Source organism: Glandiceps talaboti, chromosome 22, assembly GCF_964340395.1.
Source record: "Glandiceps talaboti chromosome 22, keGlaTala1.1, whole genome shotgun sequence".
Classification (NCBI taxonomy): Eukaryota; Metazoa; Hemichordata; class Enteropneusta; family Spengelidae; genus Glandiceps; species Glandiceps talaboti.
This window is the reverse complement of record NC_135570.1, coordinates 5,952,822-5,974,046: the sequence shown is the minus strand read 5'-3', so window position 1 is coordinate 5,974,046 and position 21,225 is coordinate 5,952,822. Positions and strand designations below refer to the sequence as shown.

The window sequence follows — 21,225 nt, the reverse complement described above, 5'->3', positions numbered from 1 at the left end:
AAATCTTCCTTTGCGTTGACGTATTATACGCCTCTGACTAAAAGTCTCGAACTTTTGCTGTTGACATCAGCTTCTTGAAGAAATGATAAATAAGAGGGATCACCATGCATTTTATCATATTGATGTCAAATTGATACGAAAATGAAACAATTTAGTATCGAAAATGGCCGCCGAATCCTGTAATTCCCAGATTTCTTCAAGTTCTTTCTTTTCATGACAACAGTAGGATAAATAGAACTAATTGCAGATCTCTCTTTACTCCATATTAATCTTAATGGAATATAGCTTTTAGGATGTAATGACTGATGTTCATTTTAACCACTCTATACACGTATAGAACCACTTATTTTGTCATCTAGCTGAAACAGAAGGGATTAACTGCTGTAAAAAAGTGGTCCACGTTTGAGTCATAATTACACTTGTACTAATACTATAGCATTGCTAAATACACGTATCATCTTTGGGTCAAATGAATGTATGAATCCTCATAGTCTTTCTACGCCATAACCCTACTCCTGTCCAACTCATCAATAACGTTAACGTTAATACATTTTGAGTTTAGCGGATTGTACCAATACTAGGGCATGGGTTTAAAATTTGTATTGAATCGAATGAATTTATAGATCATCGGGTTCTTTCTACCCTATTACCATCAAAGTCACCATGTTCACTCCTCAAAATGTAAATAAACGTTGAGTTAGTAATAAAATATTCATCAAAATTAATGTTTTATTTTAAGAATCATGCATAGGTCTCCTAGATACATTACGTAATACCTGTCAATGACAAAATTATAATTACGTACGATTGATATGTCAATAAACGATAATTAAACGATATACAAAACGGCTAACCTTCATATTTATATTTATATTTATATTTCATAATGAACTATCCTTTTCATGCCATTGAAATCAGAGCCACTTAGCATTCTTGCCTGATATGAAACCAAACAGGCATTCCAAGATAATGATGGAGATACAGAATCATACTGAAATTAAAATGCTTTATAACACTTGGAATAACGTAGAGACGTTTTGATAACACTTGGCAAAAGACTATCACCGCAACCCATTCAATACATTACCGAATGATGTCATTAGTACACGCTCTCTGTTCCCCCCAAAAGCTATAAATTCAATTTTCGTAAATTTGTGATCTAAATACCACTAAAGATGTTTGTGCAAAAATGTTTTATTCTGAAATTCGAGGTAATGACATGATAGTACTATGCAGAGTAACGATATATCTGTTCGTATTTCCGTTAAAGGAATAAGCAACAAGGCATGTTGACACTTAAATGCAATCTTCAGGAGTCGTCACAATTGTGTTCATGTTATGTTTTTATTCTCGTTTATTCTAAAAAGGCTACTATCTTCATATTAACGTAGTATGCGCCCGGAAATAAAAAAAAATACCATTAATCTTTTCCTGTTACTAAACGCATTCTCTGGTCAAAATGATAAGAAAATGAAGACATTTTAGAATCCAATATGGCCACCGAATACTGTGTTTACTCTATAGGAAATAAAAGATCGCAAATGTCCTTGAAAAACAAGATGGAGAACCCGCGAATTTCTTTCATTATTTCAAAAGGATCGTAGCAAGGTTCCACATGGCAATTTTGTAGTGATTTTAAGGCCTTTGATTTTCAGAGAAATTGGACCCCCGAGGTATACTTTGACAAGTAACATGGGACCAGATTTGGGTCGGTTAATACTCAATCACGGTTGACTCCGATCAGGCTTTTCAATAGTGTCCAAAGACCTTATAGCAATCAGTCTTATGTCAACATATCGAATAATGTTTAACATATTGAGAATTTAGCTTTACTCAGCTTTTTGTATTTTCATGCTTTTCCTTACAACATATCAAACACGTGGATTTTAGTCACGATGGATTAATAGGATGATAGAGCCATCGCGTACAAGTAATCAATTTGACACGTTCAAAGAAAATTTCCTGAGCTCACAATTGTTATTCAACGTAAAAAAAAATACAAATTGAAGTAGAACTCATATCGAGTGCCATAGGCTGAATTACTATCTTAGAGCACGGATTCCTCAAGGGACATTCTTTCAAGTGACTGCAAACGTGCAGTATTCCACTCGAGTTGTAATTCCCAACGGCCAGGTCCTGGACGTTTGTGATAAACCTTGCTGCGGTTTGTTTAGCTTACATATCAGGGAAAGACCTTATAAACTTTTAGAAGATCTAAGAACTCCCGAAAGTACTTCACTACAAAAGTGATTATATTTGTAGAAGCGTTATAAGTAACAGTGGAGTGCTACTTGAAACCTTAGCTGAAAATTCAAAGTAGGCACAGATGCTGGTGACTTTGGATCTTTGACTTGAATTTGGATCAAGTCTTGATCAATCATGTAGACACGGTTTTACTTGAACATACAAATCGCACTGAGTATAACGTGGGCGAGTTTGACAGTATATGCAACCAGCTGGCCAATTAATTTGTGTACAGTATGTATTATTTTATTTCATTTTAATAACGGTTTGCATCACTTCAACTTTCAGGTTATCTCTTTAATTATACATATTCTATAATCTTCAATTCTTCAATCATCTTTGATAATGGCAGTTAAAAATGTGTATAGTATAGAATCTAAAAGTTGATTATTTTGTGGAATAAAACAGTGAGTTGATAAAGAACCACTTCTAGTCATCTTCCTTTCCGACCTGTCCGTTCTATCAAACTATATAAAAACCTCGCTAAAAACTAAAAATTACCATGGTATCAGTTGCATTCATACTTTTCCTTGTGTCTTAATTGTTGCGAGATTATAATATCCTGGATAAACACTGAATTGCTTGCGTATTAGATAGATCAACATAAACCTATTTGTGCACTGCAAACCCTAAGCCATGTAAGAATAGAGAGGGCACACACATATATCATGATTTGAACACCTCACATGTATGTAATGTAAGATTCTAGTCAAGTGCAGCCTAATAGGAGTATTACAATTACACAGCAATGATGTCACATCAGCCGGGTTCGTAGAATTTGGATCCTAATAATTCGTGGAAAATCGTTGTTACAGTCTAAAGCTACTTCAATGACACAGAGGTATTTCATGTCAATGACTTTGTTTGGGTGATTGGGTAGATCACAGAACACCTGATCAGCTTTAATGAGGATGTCTTCTTGTAGGATTAACTTCAAATATATTTGCAATGCTCCATTTAATGATCAGCATGCAGCATACTTTAGTCGAGAAAAAAGGAATTATATGTTTCCGATAATGTGGCCTCTGAACATAGGGTAGGCATGTCGGGATTTTCTTTTACTTTATCTTTTTAATGGTTTTTTATTTTTTTAGATATATTTCTTCGACCCAAAAACAAACAAAATGTCGTCGGAATACCCCTTCTGTGATAGGTTCATGGGATATGTACAGACATGCTGGGGAAAGAAAACAGACGTGCAGGAAGGTCAAGAAGACATTGTCAGAATTCTTAGTTTTAAACTGTTTAGGGTCGGAGGCTTAAACTAGGGTCGATCGGGTTGTCGGAAACACACAATTTTTGTCATTTGGCCTTATGATTGAATGTTTATTTGATGCAATAATTCCTGAAAAGTTAAGGGGGACGCTATTCAGAAATGACTCCCCAGAACCCAAATTTTATGAAAATACCCTTATTTCTGGAGTGGCTTTACCCCATTAAAACATAAGGTAGCTTGTTCGTGTAATTGATTCCAAAGTAGTTACAGATTTTTCAGTAGGTGTTTTCATTTACATAGGGGGGGTCTGGTAAGATGGTAAGAGTGTTAGAACGGACATGTGGCTTTTATTCTCAATAAAGAGGGTGTAAAGTTAGCTGAATATTGAGCCTGAAGTGAAGAAGACCACAAATTATTCTTTTTTTCAGTCCATAAACATGGGAATAAAGACAACACAGAAAAAGAAGCAAATTCAAGTTTACATGATCGCTGCTTCCTATGGTAACACCTGTAAACAAAACTTCTCGTTTGAATAAATGTATGCCAAATGCAGATTCCTACTTCAATGTTCTTTAATCTTAAAAAAAACAGCGAGTGTGATATCGATCGTATACAAATTCTATGATCTTTTAAAGATACACTAGATAAGAATCTTACAAAGTATAAACTCAGGTGTATTAAAAAATGAACTGTTTCCTTTCCTACGATTGCATGTCTAGGGCTACATATTAACGATATACAACACCTCTATCTATTATCGTTTAATATTTTGGTTATAAGTTGTCTTTGAGTGAAAAAATGGCATCCCATTAGTGTAAACTAACTCCGTTTCAGTTTTAACCTATTATTTAAAGATTACTAATATTTAGTCATGTTCTGATTGCTCTGAGCAATCACCATCGACAGTGATTTGTAAACAAGTAGTGTCGCATTACAGTACCTCATATCTCTCAATCGATGTACTAACTCCTTTGGTGAAAACTAATATATTAGAAGTAGAAACCGTGGATATATCACATATCACAAGGACAGTGTAAGAGAAAAACACTATTATTGCACAACATTTAAAAAAAAGCCTTCCTACTATTTGTGAGAGGTAGAAGTGTTTTTCATGTTTGTTTACATCATGTTTTTTAGTCAAAAATCAAAGGTGCAAAATACTTTCCAAAGTATATTATGATGTTTACTCACTGAGACGCCAATAGAATGATACGATAGAGATATGTCAACACATATATTTCAATTCGTCATTACAGTAATATGATACTTCAGATTGCCATGTCTAGAGTCATTCCATCTCTATCTCTGGAGAATATATCATATTCGGTAGTGATACATGGGTTCTTCATTCTAAGGTTTGTGGTATTAAATATGAATGCATAGTTGAAAGATCGTCTCAAATTCTTCAACATATGATACAAACATACTTTCTGCACAAATGTTCCCCATTGGGATTAAATCAAAAACATTCTTATAGAGAAAAGTTTCATAGCAGTATAGTTTTAAAGCTGTACTAGCTGCAACTGAACATATTCTGTGAAAATGTTGTATTAGATACAGTAACAGTTTTATATCTATCACCCAAGGGTGAACATATTTGGTCCGCACAAAAAACAGCGCCCTCAACGGTGATCATGATTTTAACCTGTTATAGACCTTATGCCGGTTCTCCCACAATGCACAGCGAACTTGGGTTTCACGGAGGTCAGGGGATCCCATATGCCCATATCGATTGAGAACATCATTGCTCTTGACAGTATGTAAACAATCAAGTTGTTACAATGGCAGGCAACAAAGTGCCATCTGCAACAATGTTACAACTTCCTTCTACCTTCAAAGAGTTAAAGGTTTTGAAGTAGAAAGTACTTCCTGATTTATGTAAAGTGAAAGAAATTGATTTCTCAGGAACGAAACATGATTTGATTGGAAGGCTGTGTTCTACTTTAGGATTAATAACAGAGTGAATATTACAATATAATAATTCAATTTTGTAACTACAAAGACCACAAACATGATTTTTTCCTTCTTTTTGGCTAACTTTTACCTGGTGAAAACCCAATGACAAGAACAATGCTACAACTCAAACTGAACTTCCAGTTTTTGTATCTGCTCACATGAATTATTATTTTAATCATGTCATCGAACAATTTTGATAAATTAATCAAAAATAGCACCAATGTCATTGTAGCACAACTGCATTTGGCTGTTGCTATGGGCGAGGTCTTGTTGTGTGGCATATTCACATACATTTTTTGATTCTTTATTTATTTACCTACCTGTCTGTTATCCTTGTAATATGCATTATCACTTCACTGTTGCTAAGGGTGTGGCCATGGTTGCTAGGGTCAGTTGTATCAAATTGTTTCGAACAAAACTGCAGATAACACCTCCAGAAACATCCTAACTTAGTTTCAGCCTCATTCATCATGTAGTTTTCAAGATATACGTTTTTGACCAAAATTGAGATTTTTAGCCCTAATTTGCATATTGCTAATTGATGATCACATTGTGACTAAATCTTCATGTACACAGCCCTTTAGGCATCCCCATTAAATTACATCCCAATCTGCTCAGTACTTTTGAATTACAGATTTTTGACCAAAGAGACACATTTTAGCCCTATTTGCATATCACTGATGGGATAATCACATTATGTACAAGTCTTAAACTAAACACCCCTAAGAACCCTCCCACCAAATTTCAGTCACATCTGCTCTGTAGTTTTGGAATTACATATAACTGACCAAAAAGACACACTTTTAGCCTTAATTTGCATATCATCGATGAGATCATCATATCAAAAATACATCTTAATCCACCACGTCTCAGCCGCAGCTGCTTAGCAATTTTGGAATTATAGACTTTTGACCAAAAAGACACATTTTTAGCTCTAATTTGCATATCACTGATGGGATCATTGTGTCATGAACATTTCTTAAACTAAACACCTCAAAAAACATTCCCACAAAATGTCGGGCAAATCTGCTGTTTTTGAGTTTAAAAATGGGCTTTAAGTTTTTTGACCAAAAATAACATTTTCTAACCCAAATCGCTCATCTCTGATGATGCGATCATTTTCATTTGAACAATTTCCAATCTACATGCCCTAAGTAATGTTCCCACCAAATACCAGGGCAGTCGGTATGGCGTTTTTTGACTTTAAGCCATTTACACACACACACACACACACACACACACACACACACACACACACATCCTCATCACACACATTTCACTATGCCTATAGCACTACTGAACCTCAGTTCAGTTGTGCTAAAAATGTTTTTCAAACATACATATGACTTACCTCTGCACTATTAGGCCATGTTTCCTGCTCTGTTTCTGTTTCTGTTTCTGGTTCTGTTTCTGGTTCTGTTTTGGAAACTAACTCATCATCAAGCAGTTTCATAGCACACACATTCACCTTTTCACATACACCAACACCTGACTGAAATATTAGAATAACATAAGAATACCATAAAATCCACATCATAATTATGATAAGCATACAAACTAGTGTATTATACAAGATTTCTGATACAACTGCACCTATTGGTGTACAATTATTTTAGCCATACTTTGGAAGTGTTTTTACATTTCAAATATCATTTTCCTGATTGTTGAAGCATCACTCAATGACACTGAACCAAATGCTATTTTACATATTGTATAAATAAATATAAATAATGATCTGTTGATGTTCCATTCTCTAACATATGATGAGCAACAACCATACTAAACAACCTGATAGAGGGAAAAGAAATTACCTGTTTACTGTTACCTCTGTCCCAGTGAAAGAGTTACAGCTTATGTTACCACTAGATACTTTACACTGAAATACATACAAAGTTTTGTCCGAGTTAGAAATGATGCTGAATGTACCCTTTGTAGTTTATCACAGCACAAAATAAGTCAAAGACAAACTGAATACAACACACATGTACACACATATGCTTACGAAACAGTGGTAGCATAAACATGTGATTATTAAGTTACATAACTTCCTTGCGGCACATTATCTGGCAACATAGTAATTCCAATTAGAGGCCAATGTAATCAATCAATAAATAAATAGCTTCCTACCTGGCCTACTGTACATTCATCTTCCACCTTAAGATGATTAACTTCCCACTTCAAGATGATTAATTTCCAGTGTTGTATTATGATCAGACTCCTTGTTCGTGTTTTTCTGAAATGTCAAATGATATAATTGTTTACATTTGTAATTATTAGTAAAATTACTCTATTCAAAGGTGAAAATATAACATCTTCGAAAACATATTACAAAGTAACATGAACATAGATAAATGATTAACCACAAAACATAACATAGAAAACAAACCTTTTTATTAATTTTAAATGAAGCAAATACTGAATGACTAAATGACAGGGTTGTCAATCACCATGTGGTTAAAACACTTGCCTCTTACCACTGTGGTTGGGGTTCAAACCCATTCCGGGTTTGATTAAATTTACCACGCTGTAAGTAAGAAGAGTGTCGTTCAGTTTGACTCTACCAAACAATGCATTTTCCCTGGGTACTCTGGTTTCTTCTTCCTTGTTTCCTCCGTGCCCATGCATCCGGCTATTGATTGAAAAAAAATGCATGTCCACTGAATAATTGCAGCTTTTCGCAAGAACAGTCAGCTTCCATGACTGAACCTGACAACTTTATAAGTAGATGTGTAAGAAGCTGCAATAATTTGAGCATTAAATTTTATTTATTTATTATTTTGATCTATTTTTATTTTCTTTTTTTAAAACATGCCTGTTTTAATCGTAACAGTTTTCTTTTTTAAAGTTCAAAATAGTAAAAATAAAAATACAGTAATTATTGCACTGCAGCATAATATGAAACCATCACTTTTCTACACAACACTGCAGAACTTGGCCTTTAAGTTCCAAAAGCTTTTATACTGTAGTACAGTGCAATGATGAGTGCAGTTACGTAGTGCAGTGGATTCATGTAATGTAGTGTAATACAATGCATAGTATAGTGTAGTGTAGTGCAGTTTAGTGTAGTGTAGTGTAGTGTAGAGTAGTGCAGTGCAGTGCAATGCAGTGCAGTGCAGTGTAGTGTAGTTTGATGTAGTGTAGTGTGTTTTTTTCCATAAAAGTACAATGGAATGTACAAATTTGTTTTCTGGTTTTGTTTGAAATACAAATTTCTATAATAGCTTTTTTGAACTTAAAGGTCATGTTCTGCAGCTAGAGTTGTGTTGAAAAATGATGGTTTCATATTAGCTGTGGTGCAATAATTGTAGCATTGTATTATTACAGTATTTTTATTATTACTATTTTGAACTTTAAAAAAAATTAAAAACATGTTTACCATTCCAGGATTTGCATTCAAAAGAGTTTTGCATTTAAAACCAGGCATGAAAAATTAAAGATAAAAAAGAAATGAAAAGAGATCAAAATAAAAAGACTAATGCTACAATTATTGTGGCTAATTACACATCTACTGATATAAGTTGTCAGGTGCAGTCTAGGAAGCTGCATTTTTTCAGGGGACAGGCATTTTTTTCAATCGGTAGCAGAATGTGCAGAAGGAGAGCAAACAAGGAAGAATTGTGATGGAGATGCCCTGATTTTGATACAATGGGAGGGGAAGCCATGGAATTGTGGGGATGGGCACACATTGTGCACGTCAAAATGAGTTGTTGGTATGGTGGAAATCACAAACGTTTTCCTGGTGGGGCCCGGGGACTGGGTAAATCATTCACAGTATTGGGTGGGCAGGTTGAAACCCAGTTGGAGGGAGGGAGGGCACCTGTCCTTCACCACCAGTGGGAGGGCACATAAGAACAGTTAAATACCCTCTCAACAATTTTTTTTGAGGGGTCAATTGTATTAAAAACATCATTTTTGATCTGAAACAACATAGTATAATTAATGCTCAGCCATGTGAACTTCGGTCTTTCAGCTTAAATGTAGACATGTCGAGTTTTTGTAACATTTATAATCATGCATGGCTTTACAGCATTTATGAAAATTGTGTAACAGGATCGACCAGCTGTAGCATTCGGTGGGAAGACGATACATAACATTGTCTCAAAATTAAACTTACCTTGTTTACAACTTGAACAGTCCCTTCCTTCTGGGTGCCTTTGTTCTTAAGCCAAAGAAAAATAGATGGAATGTAGAAGACTAATTAGAATCATCACTCACAAAATGTACATGTACGTCACCAACATTCTGGTGAACACTGCATGGTTGCCATGGTCGTCTATTTTTAGACCCGATCCTACAGCCACAAATTCCACAATCCACGCATTTTGGAGTGATGTTTGGCCCTACTGGAAACGTGTAATATTTTTCCATATCTGTCGAAAACAAAAGGGTACTAAACAGTTGCCCTTTTTTACTGAAAATACACACTGTAATATAGGAAATCTACTAATTACCATACAAATGCAAATGGCAGACGACAATTTGCAGCGAGCTCTGGGGTATTCCCCGCCTCGTTCTGGTTGTAAATAATACGTTGCATGCTGGGAGAACCGAAAAGTCGACCGTATGTTGGATACGATCGACCACTGATATGTACAATGTCTGATTATTGGTATTTTAATACTTTTCAGTGAATAAATTGTGGTTATCCGGGCGAAAAATGATACTATAGTTACCAACTAGTACAGTTTTAACATGACATATTCAAAACCAAGCTTTCAGTTCAGTCAAGATTTAAACTTGTCACTACACGACTGAAGGATTATATTGATCAACAATTAACAGATACAATTTCTTTTAAAAAGTAAAAACCCATTGCAGTTGCAGCTTTAAGCAAATGTCAAACTATGCATACTTAACGGTTAATCTGACTATGTTCATTTTGATTATTTTATGTTGGTGAGTTTATCTTAGGGTAGAATGCTCCTTGAAAATCAAAGTCCTTAAATGTCTCAAACCTTTGCCATATGGAACCTTGCTTCTGTCCATTTTGAAGTGATAAAGAATTGTTGAGTCCACCATCTTGTTTTCAAGGAAGTCGACAATCTTTTATTTTTTCAAACACAAAATTCGGCGGCATATTGGATTATAAAATTGCTGCATTTTGACGACAGTTTGACCCCTATTTCAAATATATTTATATTTGTAACCCCCTTTTTCTGAGAATGGGGTGCAGTCTTTCTTGACCAAACTAGCAACAGTTTAATTCCTAGTCGCATTTACGTTAAAAGGGCATATATCGTGGGTGTTTAGTCGATTGTATGAATCTACGTTGGATTTGCATGTATGACTTGCACTAGTTACTTTGTCCTTGCAAACGTCACAATCGTACGCTTTCTACTAATTGCAACTCAGTGAATAAGTCGATTTAGACTGACTCATTTCCTCATTGAGTGTCTAATCATTATAACTAGAATGTTTTCTCTCATAATGGTCGTTTGCTCTTTACAGTAAAGAATATTCTAAAACACCCATTGGTTGAAACACACTATAAGTGTTGTTGTTTTTTTGTATTTCCCGGAATATCGTTAAATAAAAACTAGTTCAAATGACTTCATTTTTCTATAAATAAAAAAAAATCTTATAAATGGCCATAATAATATAGTAATAGTTGATAAGCAGCCATGTCAAACCATAAGACTAAAACTACGGATATATAGATTGAATAAGATATTGTTTCAAGAAGGATTTTAGAAGAAAAAAACTCATCCCCATTTATCTTTTGTTGAACTGAATATTTAATTCATCCTCATCATTTATCGTGTGTATCCATACATACACATGTCATTCATCTCTCAGATCAAACAATGTGACATTCATTCATTCATTCATTCATTCATTCATTCATTCATTCACCTTCCTACTAACATCCATCCATTCATCAGTCCACACGAACAAGCAGGCAGACAGACAGACAGACAGACAGACAGAGACACACGCATGCACACACATACACATACACACGCACACCTACCTGCCTATCTGCCTGCCTACCTGCATACCTACCTACCTCCATCCATCCATCCATCCATCCATCCACACACACACACACACACACACACACTTATTTTATAAGCAAGTATGGCCACCAACCACCAAACACTGTAATAACTCCATGGGAACATAACCGATTGTCTATTTTATTGAAAGCAAGATGGTAAACCCCACATTTCTGGGGAAAAAGAGCTTTTCATATGGGATAGTTTGGTGAGATTCTATGAACTTAATTTTCATGGAAAAGGTCCTTGAGGCTAATTTTACCTTAACACTACTTTGACATGATACTTTTTAATGTGGTTACTCAACCCATTCGTGTATACATGAGATCTAACAGCTACTGTAGTACATGTTTTTCGTCAGACCATAAATCTTCGTGACTCAACAAATTTAAAAGAAGCCCCAGGCACATCCATACCATACCATCAACACACTCTTCTAGAGGACGAAAGATGACTGGGCTATTCAGTTTGTTTTACAGATTCTGACAAGAGTCATTCATCTTTCCGTCTCCTTTTCTATAGAGTTCATTATAATGTCAGACTTCTGTCTAGTATGAATGAGCACTGCATGTTATGTTATTTACCTTAAACGTCATCGCACACTCAAGGGTTTCCTTCATATTTTGTGAGGACACAGTATCATTAGCAGATACTTACATCCCACAGAGAAGTCTGATTAAACCATTGATTGTGCTTTTTTCATCACAAGACAGTGACTTTATTCCGTCATAGAAAAAGTATTACATTCCATTGACGTCGCTGGACCATCAAATGAATTCATATTAATGCAAATCGTGACATTCTGATTAATAGATAATACTAGAATGTGAAGTGAATTTGAATAGAGTTACAATGCAGTTGGAGGATTACAATATTATATATTATTCTATGTGATGGGGGTTAGCGTTTAGGACTTGTACTTTTAGTGTGCGTGATTCTTTCGATGATTATTTCCTCGCGTACGCGTATTCTAACTATCCGCGGTATACCGTTCCTTTCACTGTAGCTGTTGTGTCGTGAGCTCACGGTTATCTGACATATTTCGGAACGTTGTTAATTTGACACTTATCTTCGGGACTATATTTCCACAAATGTTTACGCCCTCAGAGAATGAGTTTGGATGCCTCTATTAGTCAGAGGCTTGGCGATTTAAAACCTTACACCTCTCCCTTCTTTTACATTTTAATAAGGTTGAAGATGTCGACATCACTTATTTAATATTAAAAGTGATAAATGAAATCCGACACTTATTTTAAGCCAATGGTAGGTAAATATAAGACAAAGCTTCCTTGTCCAAGTAGGGGAACATATAACAAAGACAAATAAAAAAGTATCAATCTATAATATCAATGGCGAATGAACGATTTAATATCTATGACAGATAAGTTTCCATAGGTTTATTAAACAGATGTAAAAATGAGCGCGTTCTGTTAGAATACAAATATTTACAGAAAACTGTATGACTTTAAGAGATCAATGTGACATACATACATGCATACATGCATACATACATACATACATACATACATACATACATACATACATACATACATACATACATACATACATACATACATACAGACAGACAGACAGACAGACAGACAGACAGACAGACAGTATTCGAATTATTTTGTAGGATCTTTGGACAAAAACAATATTTCTTTAAAATGTCTTGCACGCGTTCATCATATTTCAAGTAAATGATAACCTTCAGTTAATCTCATCGATTTGTGAGCATCAGTATGCCTTGCGATTTTATAATGAATTCCGCCCTATTTGTCTTTGTGTCGATGAGAAAACATTTCGATTATAACTGTCTGCTAACCTAGAAATATTGAAGTATGTCTTGAAATTTTTACATACTGTTCGTTATATTAACGTGGCCAAGAAAATATTTTGATTAAAAATGTTTGACTGCCCAGATAATATGCCATGGCGATTTGTAATATCGAGCTATCAATGAGACATTGCATGTGGTTTAGACTCTTCCTTTGTTTGGAAAGCTGATCAATCATCTTGTTTATTCACCGCAGTTTCTGGACTTCTGTATATATCTGTATATGAGTAGAACGGTACCAGAATGATGGCTCTGTTTAAACAACTATCTGTACGGCGTAGTGTTGGATTTTCTTGGAGCGTATGATTCAGGGATATCAATATATATTGAATAACATATAGATTTAGACAACTAAGCTGTATTAATCTACACCAAATTATATCAGGTTAAGTTCCTGAAGCCATTTGTGACCTAAGCTGTCGAAGAGTTGATGTGCAGCGAAGTAGAAACTGTCTGCTTTCCTAAATTGGAAATTTCATTGTTAACTCGAGGTAAATGGAAAGAAAAAATGTATCATGCATTAATAGTTACTGAAGAAAAATTGGTCGGTCGCTTGATGTAAAAGAACGAATACGCTTGTTATCAACAGTTCAAGTCTTTTAATTAAATCACAGTGAGACATATGCCTTTACTATTCGAAAATTGAAAGTGCATTTATGGCGCATGAAGCAGAGCACTGAAATTGTCTCGATCGACTCGTTATCGAGATAATTCGAAGAACTGTAACTGACAAAATGAACTAGAAGCGAACTTTGAATTATAGACGAGCCCCTAGAGAGAAAGTCGAAGTGGAACATTCGTAAAACATGACATATCTGCGTGAAGGGTCTAGTACGCATGACTGATTTCAAACTATTTGATATTAAAAACCTTGATTTGTGAATTATACAGCATAAATCGATCAGTGGGAAGGGTATATGAGCACGGCGACCTTATGTACTTTAATTTCAATTCAAAGTACAGTAATGCTCTACAGCACACCTGCTTTTAGGCATTTGAATTAATCAAGCTAGATTATCTTCATGTAGCAGAATGTCAAATACATACATGCATACATACATACATACATACATACATACATACATACATACATATATACATACATACATACATACATACACGGTTATGGTAATCCTCTATGACAAATACTATCGGCCATGCCTTAACAGGTTAACTTGTCATTCAACGATATCCAAGTGAACATGTAAAAGGTTGTCTTGTCATTGTATCATACCAAGTACATGTACTAGGGGAGTACTAAACAAGGCGTCACATTAACCCTACTAACACAGTAATAATTTCAGTGATATTGAATAGTCCACTCTGCAATGCAACAAAGTAATGTCTTATAATTACAAGTAAATTGACCCAACCTGCGATAACTTTAATATTTTCTAGCTATATGATAACCTCATATCCGTATATATTGTAATGTAACAGCCTCTCTATGTGTATGTTCACACTGTAGATGACCCAGTGTAAGAGGAACGTAAATACTATCATTTGAAATAGAATTTGCACTCATCTTGTCGCAGGTCATTGATTTGAGACCATTGTATGCGCTCATATTGTACACTTGACAGTGTCTGCAAACATACATCATCCTCATCGCTGTATGTCCTGGAGTCATGTTGTCAGATGAGTTTGCTTTAGCTTACATAGAATTATCCTAAAAATCCATTCATCTTATTATGTCATCCTGACCCAAATGTATTGCCATGACGACCACAGTAACTATTCATCCATCTTAATGAAAGCGGTCACCAAGGGGCAGATTAGTTTACTTCTCCTGACTCACGGCTCAGGACAAATAGCATCTCCTGTGACTTGATTAGACGTGCATCACGATCAAACAAAATTGTAAATACCGGTTAAGTAAATAAAACGAAGAGTTGCATTGACGTCGAAGACGTTTCTAGACTTAAATAAGACGTACTCGACGAGTACTGTGACAAAATTTCATAAAATAGTATCTTCTATGCCATAAACTAAGAACGAATCTTGTAATGTGTTAGTTTACGACTGCAATATGTTTACAACAACCTTCTGTTATAAGATATGTGACTTTATAGGCAGAGAAATTTTGAAAATCATAATAGAGATTAATTTGATATCACAAACTCAACTATCATTTTCAATTGTTGTACGGAATAATATGTATTTTACAAATGCCTCTCTCCTGCATCGTGCTGTTTAGGTAAGCATGGCTGGCTGTAAAATATGCAGCTATCAATATAAGCGTACTATAGGTAGATATAAATTTGACTAGATTTGTCCTCTAAGTTGATACTAGTAAGCAATACAAGTGTACTAAGACCTAAATTAAGTCTGATTGAACTTTTCCTTAAATAGATCACCGAATAGAATTTCAAACTAAAGCAACACTGAAGACGAATGATGATGAATAACTCCTTACAATAACCACCCACCCAATTAAGGAGCTCATAAAAGTAAATAATGAAATACATCGGTCTCAAAGGTTACCATGTCCCAACCAGGCAATACCTATACTATATCTATATAATGCCATTTTAGCCTCTTAATACATTTAATAAAACTATCCATTATGTATGTTAACAAGACATTATTGATCTCAGAACAGTGTATTATAGTCTTGACAACACATGTCAGGTGTATCTTGTATGTGTAACCTACCCAGTAGTCTTCATTTAGTCTGTGTTCAGTAAATGGCAAAATCAATTTGAAATGATACAATGTCTTTATGTTCTGAATAACGTGAAATAGTTTTTACATCAAGGGATTAAGGGATGCTCGGCAGGTGGTGCCTTTTCATGGCTAGTACTGAATAGTTGGTTTGCCATATATGTAAGACCATTATAAATTTACTAGCTATGTCCCATTAACGAGAAATTGAGGTAAAATTATTACCTGAATTGAACTTCGTTGCCTTCAATCATTTATATATATGGTTATAGTACTCGTAAACTCACAAATAGACCATTACTGAGATTTCAACACAATTTCAACGGAATCCCAGCTACCGATATTGACCATCATTCATTCACAGCATAATTGATGTAGAGATTTAATTACCACTTTATAATTAATTACAATCGCTGACGACATTCCCGGCAGTTGTTCGCTGAAGCCATTACTTTTCACACAATACCCTTGGGAAAAGTAAATGTCAAAGACGTATATCACTCAAGTAACGTGCATGTCAATATCGACGATATAAGCAAAGAGAAAGCCATGCATGATTCTTCGACCTTATCCTAACCAGGTTTATTGGTCTTTTTACTGTTATATGCATTATTTACCTATTTAATGTATGTATGTATGTATGTATGTATGTATGTATGTATGTATGTATGTATGTGTGTGTGTGTGTGTGTGTGTGTATGTATGTATGTATGTATGTATGTATGTATGTATGTATGTATGTATGTATGTATTAGTTTGCATGTGAAATGTATTTTGTTACAGCCGAGGTAAATTGAAATAAATGAACTTTCTTAATAGAATACTCAACATCCACTTTCATATTCTATGAAAGATAATCATATGGATTCAAATAGTTACATGCATCGACTTCATAATTACATGATAAACAAGTGGCTTGAAGAAAAGAGCCTTGAATAGTGCATCATACTCTAAATGATATTTACAAAATAGAAATAATCTAAGACTATAAATTCATTGATTGGAGTTTGGCAAAGTCCAAATATAAAAGAAAAAGAAATAGAGAGTGCATTTGAATATTGATATTCATTGGTCCTCAAGGTGTCGGTTGAGTAAATGTTTTTGTGCTTTTTAAGAAGTAAAACAGTGACTACATTGACAAATAACTTTATTAACAATTCATGTACGTGATTTGGGTGTATATGTGGAGATAGTTATCGTTATTATTTCAGTTTTTACTGTCATAGGTCGATGCTAAGCTGACTCAGAAATACACATGGCTTCAAATCCATGTCATGGCGTCATGACGAGATTGAAAACCACTCTTAAGGCTTGTGATGATGAGTTAATCTCCGCTGTCGTAAATTGTTTTCCCGACTAATATCAGGAACGTCTAACATTATACCATGTACGATCCAAGTTGAACAAAAATATGGAATATATACTCTGGTCATTCTACGTCATAACAATGCGTTATGTCACGAAGACGAGTATCTACGTCACTTGTTCTGTTGTGTTCGAAATATGAGCGAAAACGTTCAAAATTGCAATTACTTTGCCTCATGTTTTCTTTGATATTACCTGCGCTGGTATAATTATGTTATTCTCCAATATTATTCTTCATTCAGTCGGAAGAAAACCTGTGACCTGCTAAGTGTTGTAAATACCCCTTATGTCACTCGTATTTCCCTTGGCTGAAAGAAGCAAAATTTTGGGGAGTAACATCTAATTACCCATTGCTGGTATAATAGCGAAACTGTACGTTCGTTGCCAAGCACAATGTATGATTATATGTCTGTAGAGGACGTGTGAAATATTATTGTAGCGCAACAACATTTGTTAATACAATATATGTATTCCGTTTCCGACATTATACTGTCAAAGTTCTTCGTCATTACACCCAAGGAGACATTCAATGCGAAAAATCTCTTACTTATGACACAAATGTTTTTGTATATCCTGTATCTCTATATGCATACGATTAAAGCAGTTCAGGTTAACCCTGACAGATTTAGCTACACAGTAACTCCCTTTTAAGAGCTTCGATAATCCATTTTCACTTTTATTTTACAGCTCATGGACTATACTTTCCCAGGATAGTGTATCACATTACAGTGCCATCAGACCTACAAGCTAGTGAATTTCAACCAATTCTACCTCTGCACGCTATGTACCAGGGTAACGGAGTCTTGACGTACAGCCTTGAGTGCAACTTCATATTTACACCATGTGGTTTTCAACAGGACCAAAGTTCATGTAACATTACTTGCAGTGGGGAGCAACCATTTGTAATATTTGAAGATGCCAGCATTATCTCGACACTTTACAGTTTGAGAGACAAAGCAGGTAATTAACCTTACATTGGTATTCTTCATCATGTCCTTATTAAACGTGAAAACTTAAGTTAATTCACCATTGGAAATATGCACAGAACAATGTCTGTTTTGAAATATGCAGAGAACGATGTTTGTTTTGTTGAAATGACACGGAAAACATAATCTGAAATATTAGATAGTTGATTTCCAAACAGTTTCAGACAGTCAGCAGGTACAGTCAACAATGATTTCCATGGTTGAGTTGATATTCAATCAAACCGGACTGAAAGATATTGAAAAAATTGAAGATATTGATTAGCCCAAAATGCTGCTGATGATGATCCAATATGTAGTTAGATAACAGTGAATTGTGAACAGGGAACACCACTCCAGGAAATAAAGACATTTTCAGGACGGCCATTTCATGATTTAACATATACAATTCTCAAACGAAAATGCCTTTCTTTCCTGGAGTACTGATCCCCTTTAATATAGTAGATTATTATGCTTTGTATTCTCCATTGCTTATTTGTTTCAGGTTATACATATTCCCTGACTTTAAGGGCAGTTTTTGTTAAATCTTTGTTGCTTCATCGAGAAGAATCATTTACAGAAATATTGATAACCGTTAAACATAAAGAAGACCTACCATGTCCGGCATGTTTTCTTGAAGACACTGACTTTTTTCTGAACGATGGAACGGGTTTGAGTCGGAGGACATTTGCAACGATAGGTTCATTGGTCCAAAGGGAAAGATGTACAGATACTACGACATTTTACAGTCTACTAACAGATCAGGGTAAATACATTTTAATCGTCTGTTGCAGGTTATTGTTGTTCACTCTGTCTTTTTGATGCAATTGTACAGAGTTCAACAAGACACTGCACATGCTGCTCTTGACGATACCAAAGATTGAATGAATACCGTGTCTTGCTATATCAAATGCAGACATCACAACATGGACGTCTTCATGTCTGCGACACGTTGCAGTATGTTTAAATGGCGCATTCAAGCTAAATGTCGTAAGAAATTGCAATATTGCTATATTAAGTGTGGAATGTGCAATTTGTTAATGGTTTCCAAGTGGTTGCATCAAACACAGAGAGGGTGAACAGTAGTAGCCTGCAGCACACTGTATATTGTAAATTTGACTTGCAAGCTTAATTTCAGAATTCAACTTGGACAATCTTATAGACTGAAAGAAAGTCGTTGATTCACTTTGAACACTTGTCATAAATGCTAAAATATTGGAATTGAAAACGTTCCCAGCACAAGTCCTGCTTCATTGCATAGTGAACATTGTAACATGGTATGGGTATAGAAAGTGCACAGATTCTGAGAGTAAATGTTAATAGAGCATTGTTTGATAGCTAGCAAATGCTGTATATTGGATATACTTAGAAATTATATGAACATACTTTGTATGGAAAAGATTGCTATTACCTGGAATTGTGAAGGCATTTATAATGAGTCCACAGTCTACCTGGACTCTCACTGGCCAGTTATTGCATATTGCGTGCGGGCTCCATGTGAATAATCCTTTCTGACTGTTTGAGTCAGTACTCAAGGAGTACCCCCAAATGCGCACTCGTCTCATAACGTGGAAAACACATCAGAAATAAACTTTTTATGCTGTTACTCAGTTCACGAAAATCCCAAAATAGCCTCAGTCCAGTTAAGTTAAATCAATAACAAAAAACCTAGGTCACCTTACAATTTCTTTTAAACAGAGGTCAAATTGACATCAAAATGTAGTCAATATGGCCGGCAAACGCTGTGTTACGTCTATCGGAAAATAACTGATAGACGATTTCCTTGAAAACAAGAAGTAAATCCCAAATTATCTAATTATTTGAAAAGGATATGGCAGTGTGGAGAGAATAGAAGACATTCGATTTTCAGGGAAATTTATCCCATTTCCCATTTCATCTTAATATAAGCTTATGATTAATATTGATGTTCATTCTTTGCCATGCATAGCATTTTAAGATTTTATAAACCGTTCTGATTTTTTTTGGCAGATTCTCCAGATTTACCATTTGAAGTAGAGTCAACTACTGCTGCACTTTCCATAACAAAGCCATTGGATGGACATAGGCATTACAATTTTAAAATACAATGTCACGCAGTTCATGCAAACCAGAGCAATACTACGACAGAAGCCGATATCAGTGTTGCCTTACTGAGAGTCGATAAACACGCCCCAGTAGTTGAACAAGAAAAAAGTGTTGTTGTCGAAGTAGTAGAAAAGAGATCAAAGGTACGCAATTAATCAATGCAAATTTGTTCGTAGTTCCCTCTAATTTAATGAATAATTCACGTACTTTTAAAAGGTCACATACGTTATTAATGTCTTAGCACCAAGGCGACATTTACAGAAATGTAACCCCAGTCAAACTAAAAAAGCTACAAGTGTGTCGAGTAAACAGACTAATCAACGTGTGTTATTACGAAATTTATAATTTCCCTTTACTTCCACATTGATTGCAATTTCTTTGGAGTCGTGTAGATATTTCCATATTTCAGATAGCAAAACACAGAAAGAACGTCAAAACACAACAATACAGTGGCGATTAATATTGTTCATGATTCCAAGAATCAATTGGACAGTACAATGCAGAATTGGAAACGAGTGCAACGTTTCGATTAAGGAGATCAAGGTCTGTAGTAGACGGATCGAAACGTCGCACAATAATACAAATTTCAAATTAAAAGTCGTTTGATATCCTCAATCAATATCTTTTGAATCCTCCTCCCAACTCAAAACATTTTCCAGGAACTTCGCATCGGTGATAATCGGGAAACGTCAAGCAAACTTGCCAATACCATGGAAATCTTCTTTAATATGTTGTAGCGACTCTTTACATGTTTGTGTAAACTTTCTTTTTCACTTGATTCGGGCATTTGAAGCGTGCCATTGATAATTAATTTTTATCATATCATAGGGAGTCTAACCTTATTGGGATCACTAAGCTAATCATGACGCTAACCCCCTAACTTGAATACAAATGTACATT

At 35.0% G+C, this 21,225-nt stretch overlaps 1 protein-coding gene across 1 annotated transcript in view; it reads left to right on the top strand.

Annotated features, from left to right (window-relative positions):
- The first annotated feature begins 15,452 nt into the window (after positions 1-15,452).
- LOC144452458 (proto-oncogene tyrosine-protein kinase receptor Ret-like) overlaps positions 15,453-21,225 on the top strand; it is a 25,772-nt gene continuing 19,999 nt past the window's right edge. Inside the window, exons 1-4 of the mRNA XM_078143555.1 lie at positions 15,453-15,462; positions 17,966-18,238; positions 18,746-19,006; positions 20,230-20,468. Of these exons, the coding sequence (XP_077999681.1) occupies positions 15,453-15,462; positions 17,966-18,238; positions 18,746-19,006; positions 20,230-20,468 (783 nt within the window). The remainder of the gene's footprint in view (positions 15,463-17,965; positions 18,239-18,745; positions 19,007-20,229; positions 20,469-21,225) is intronic.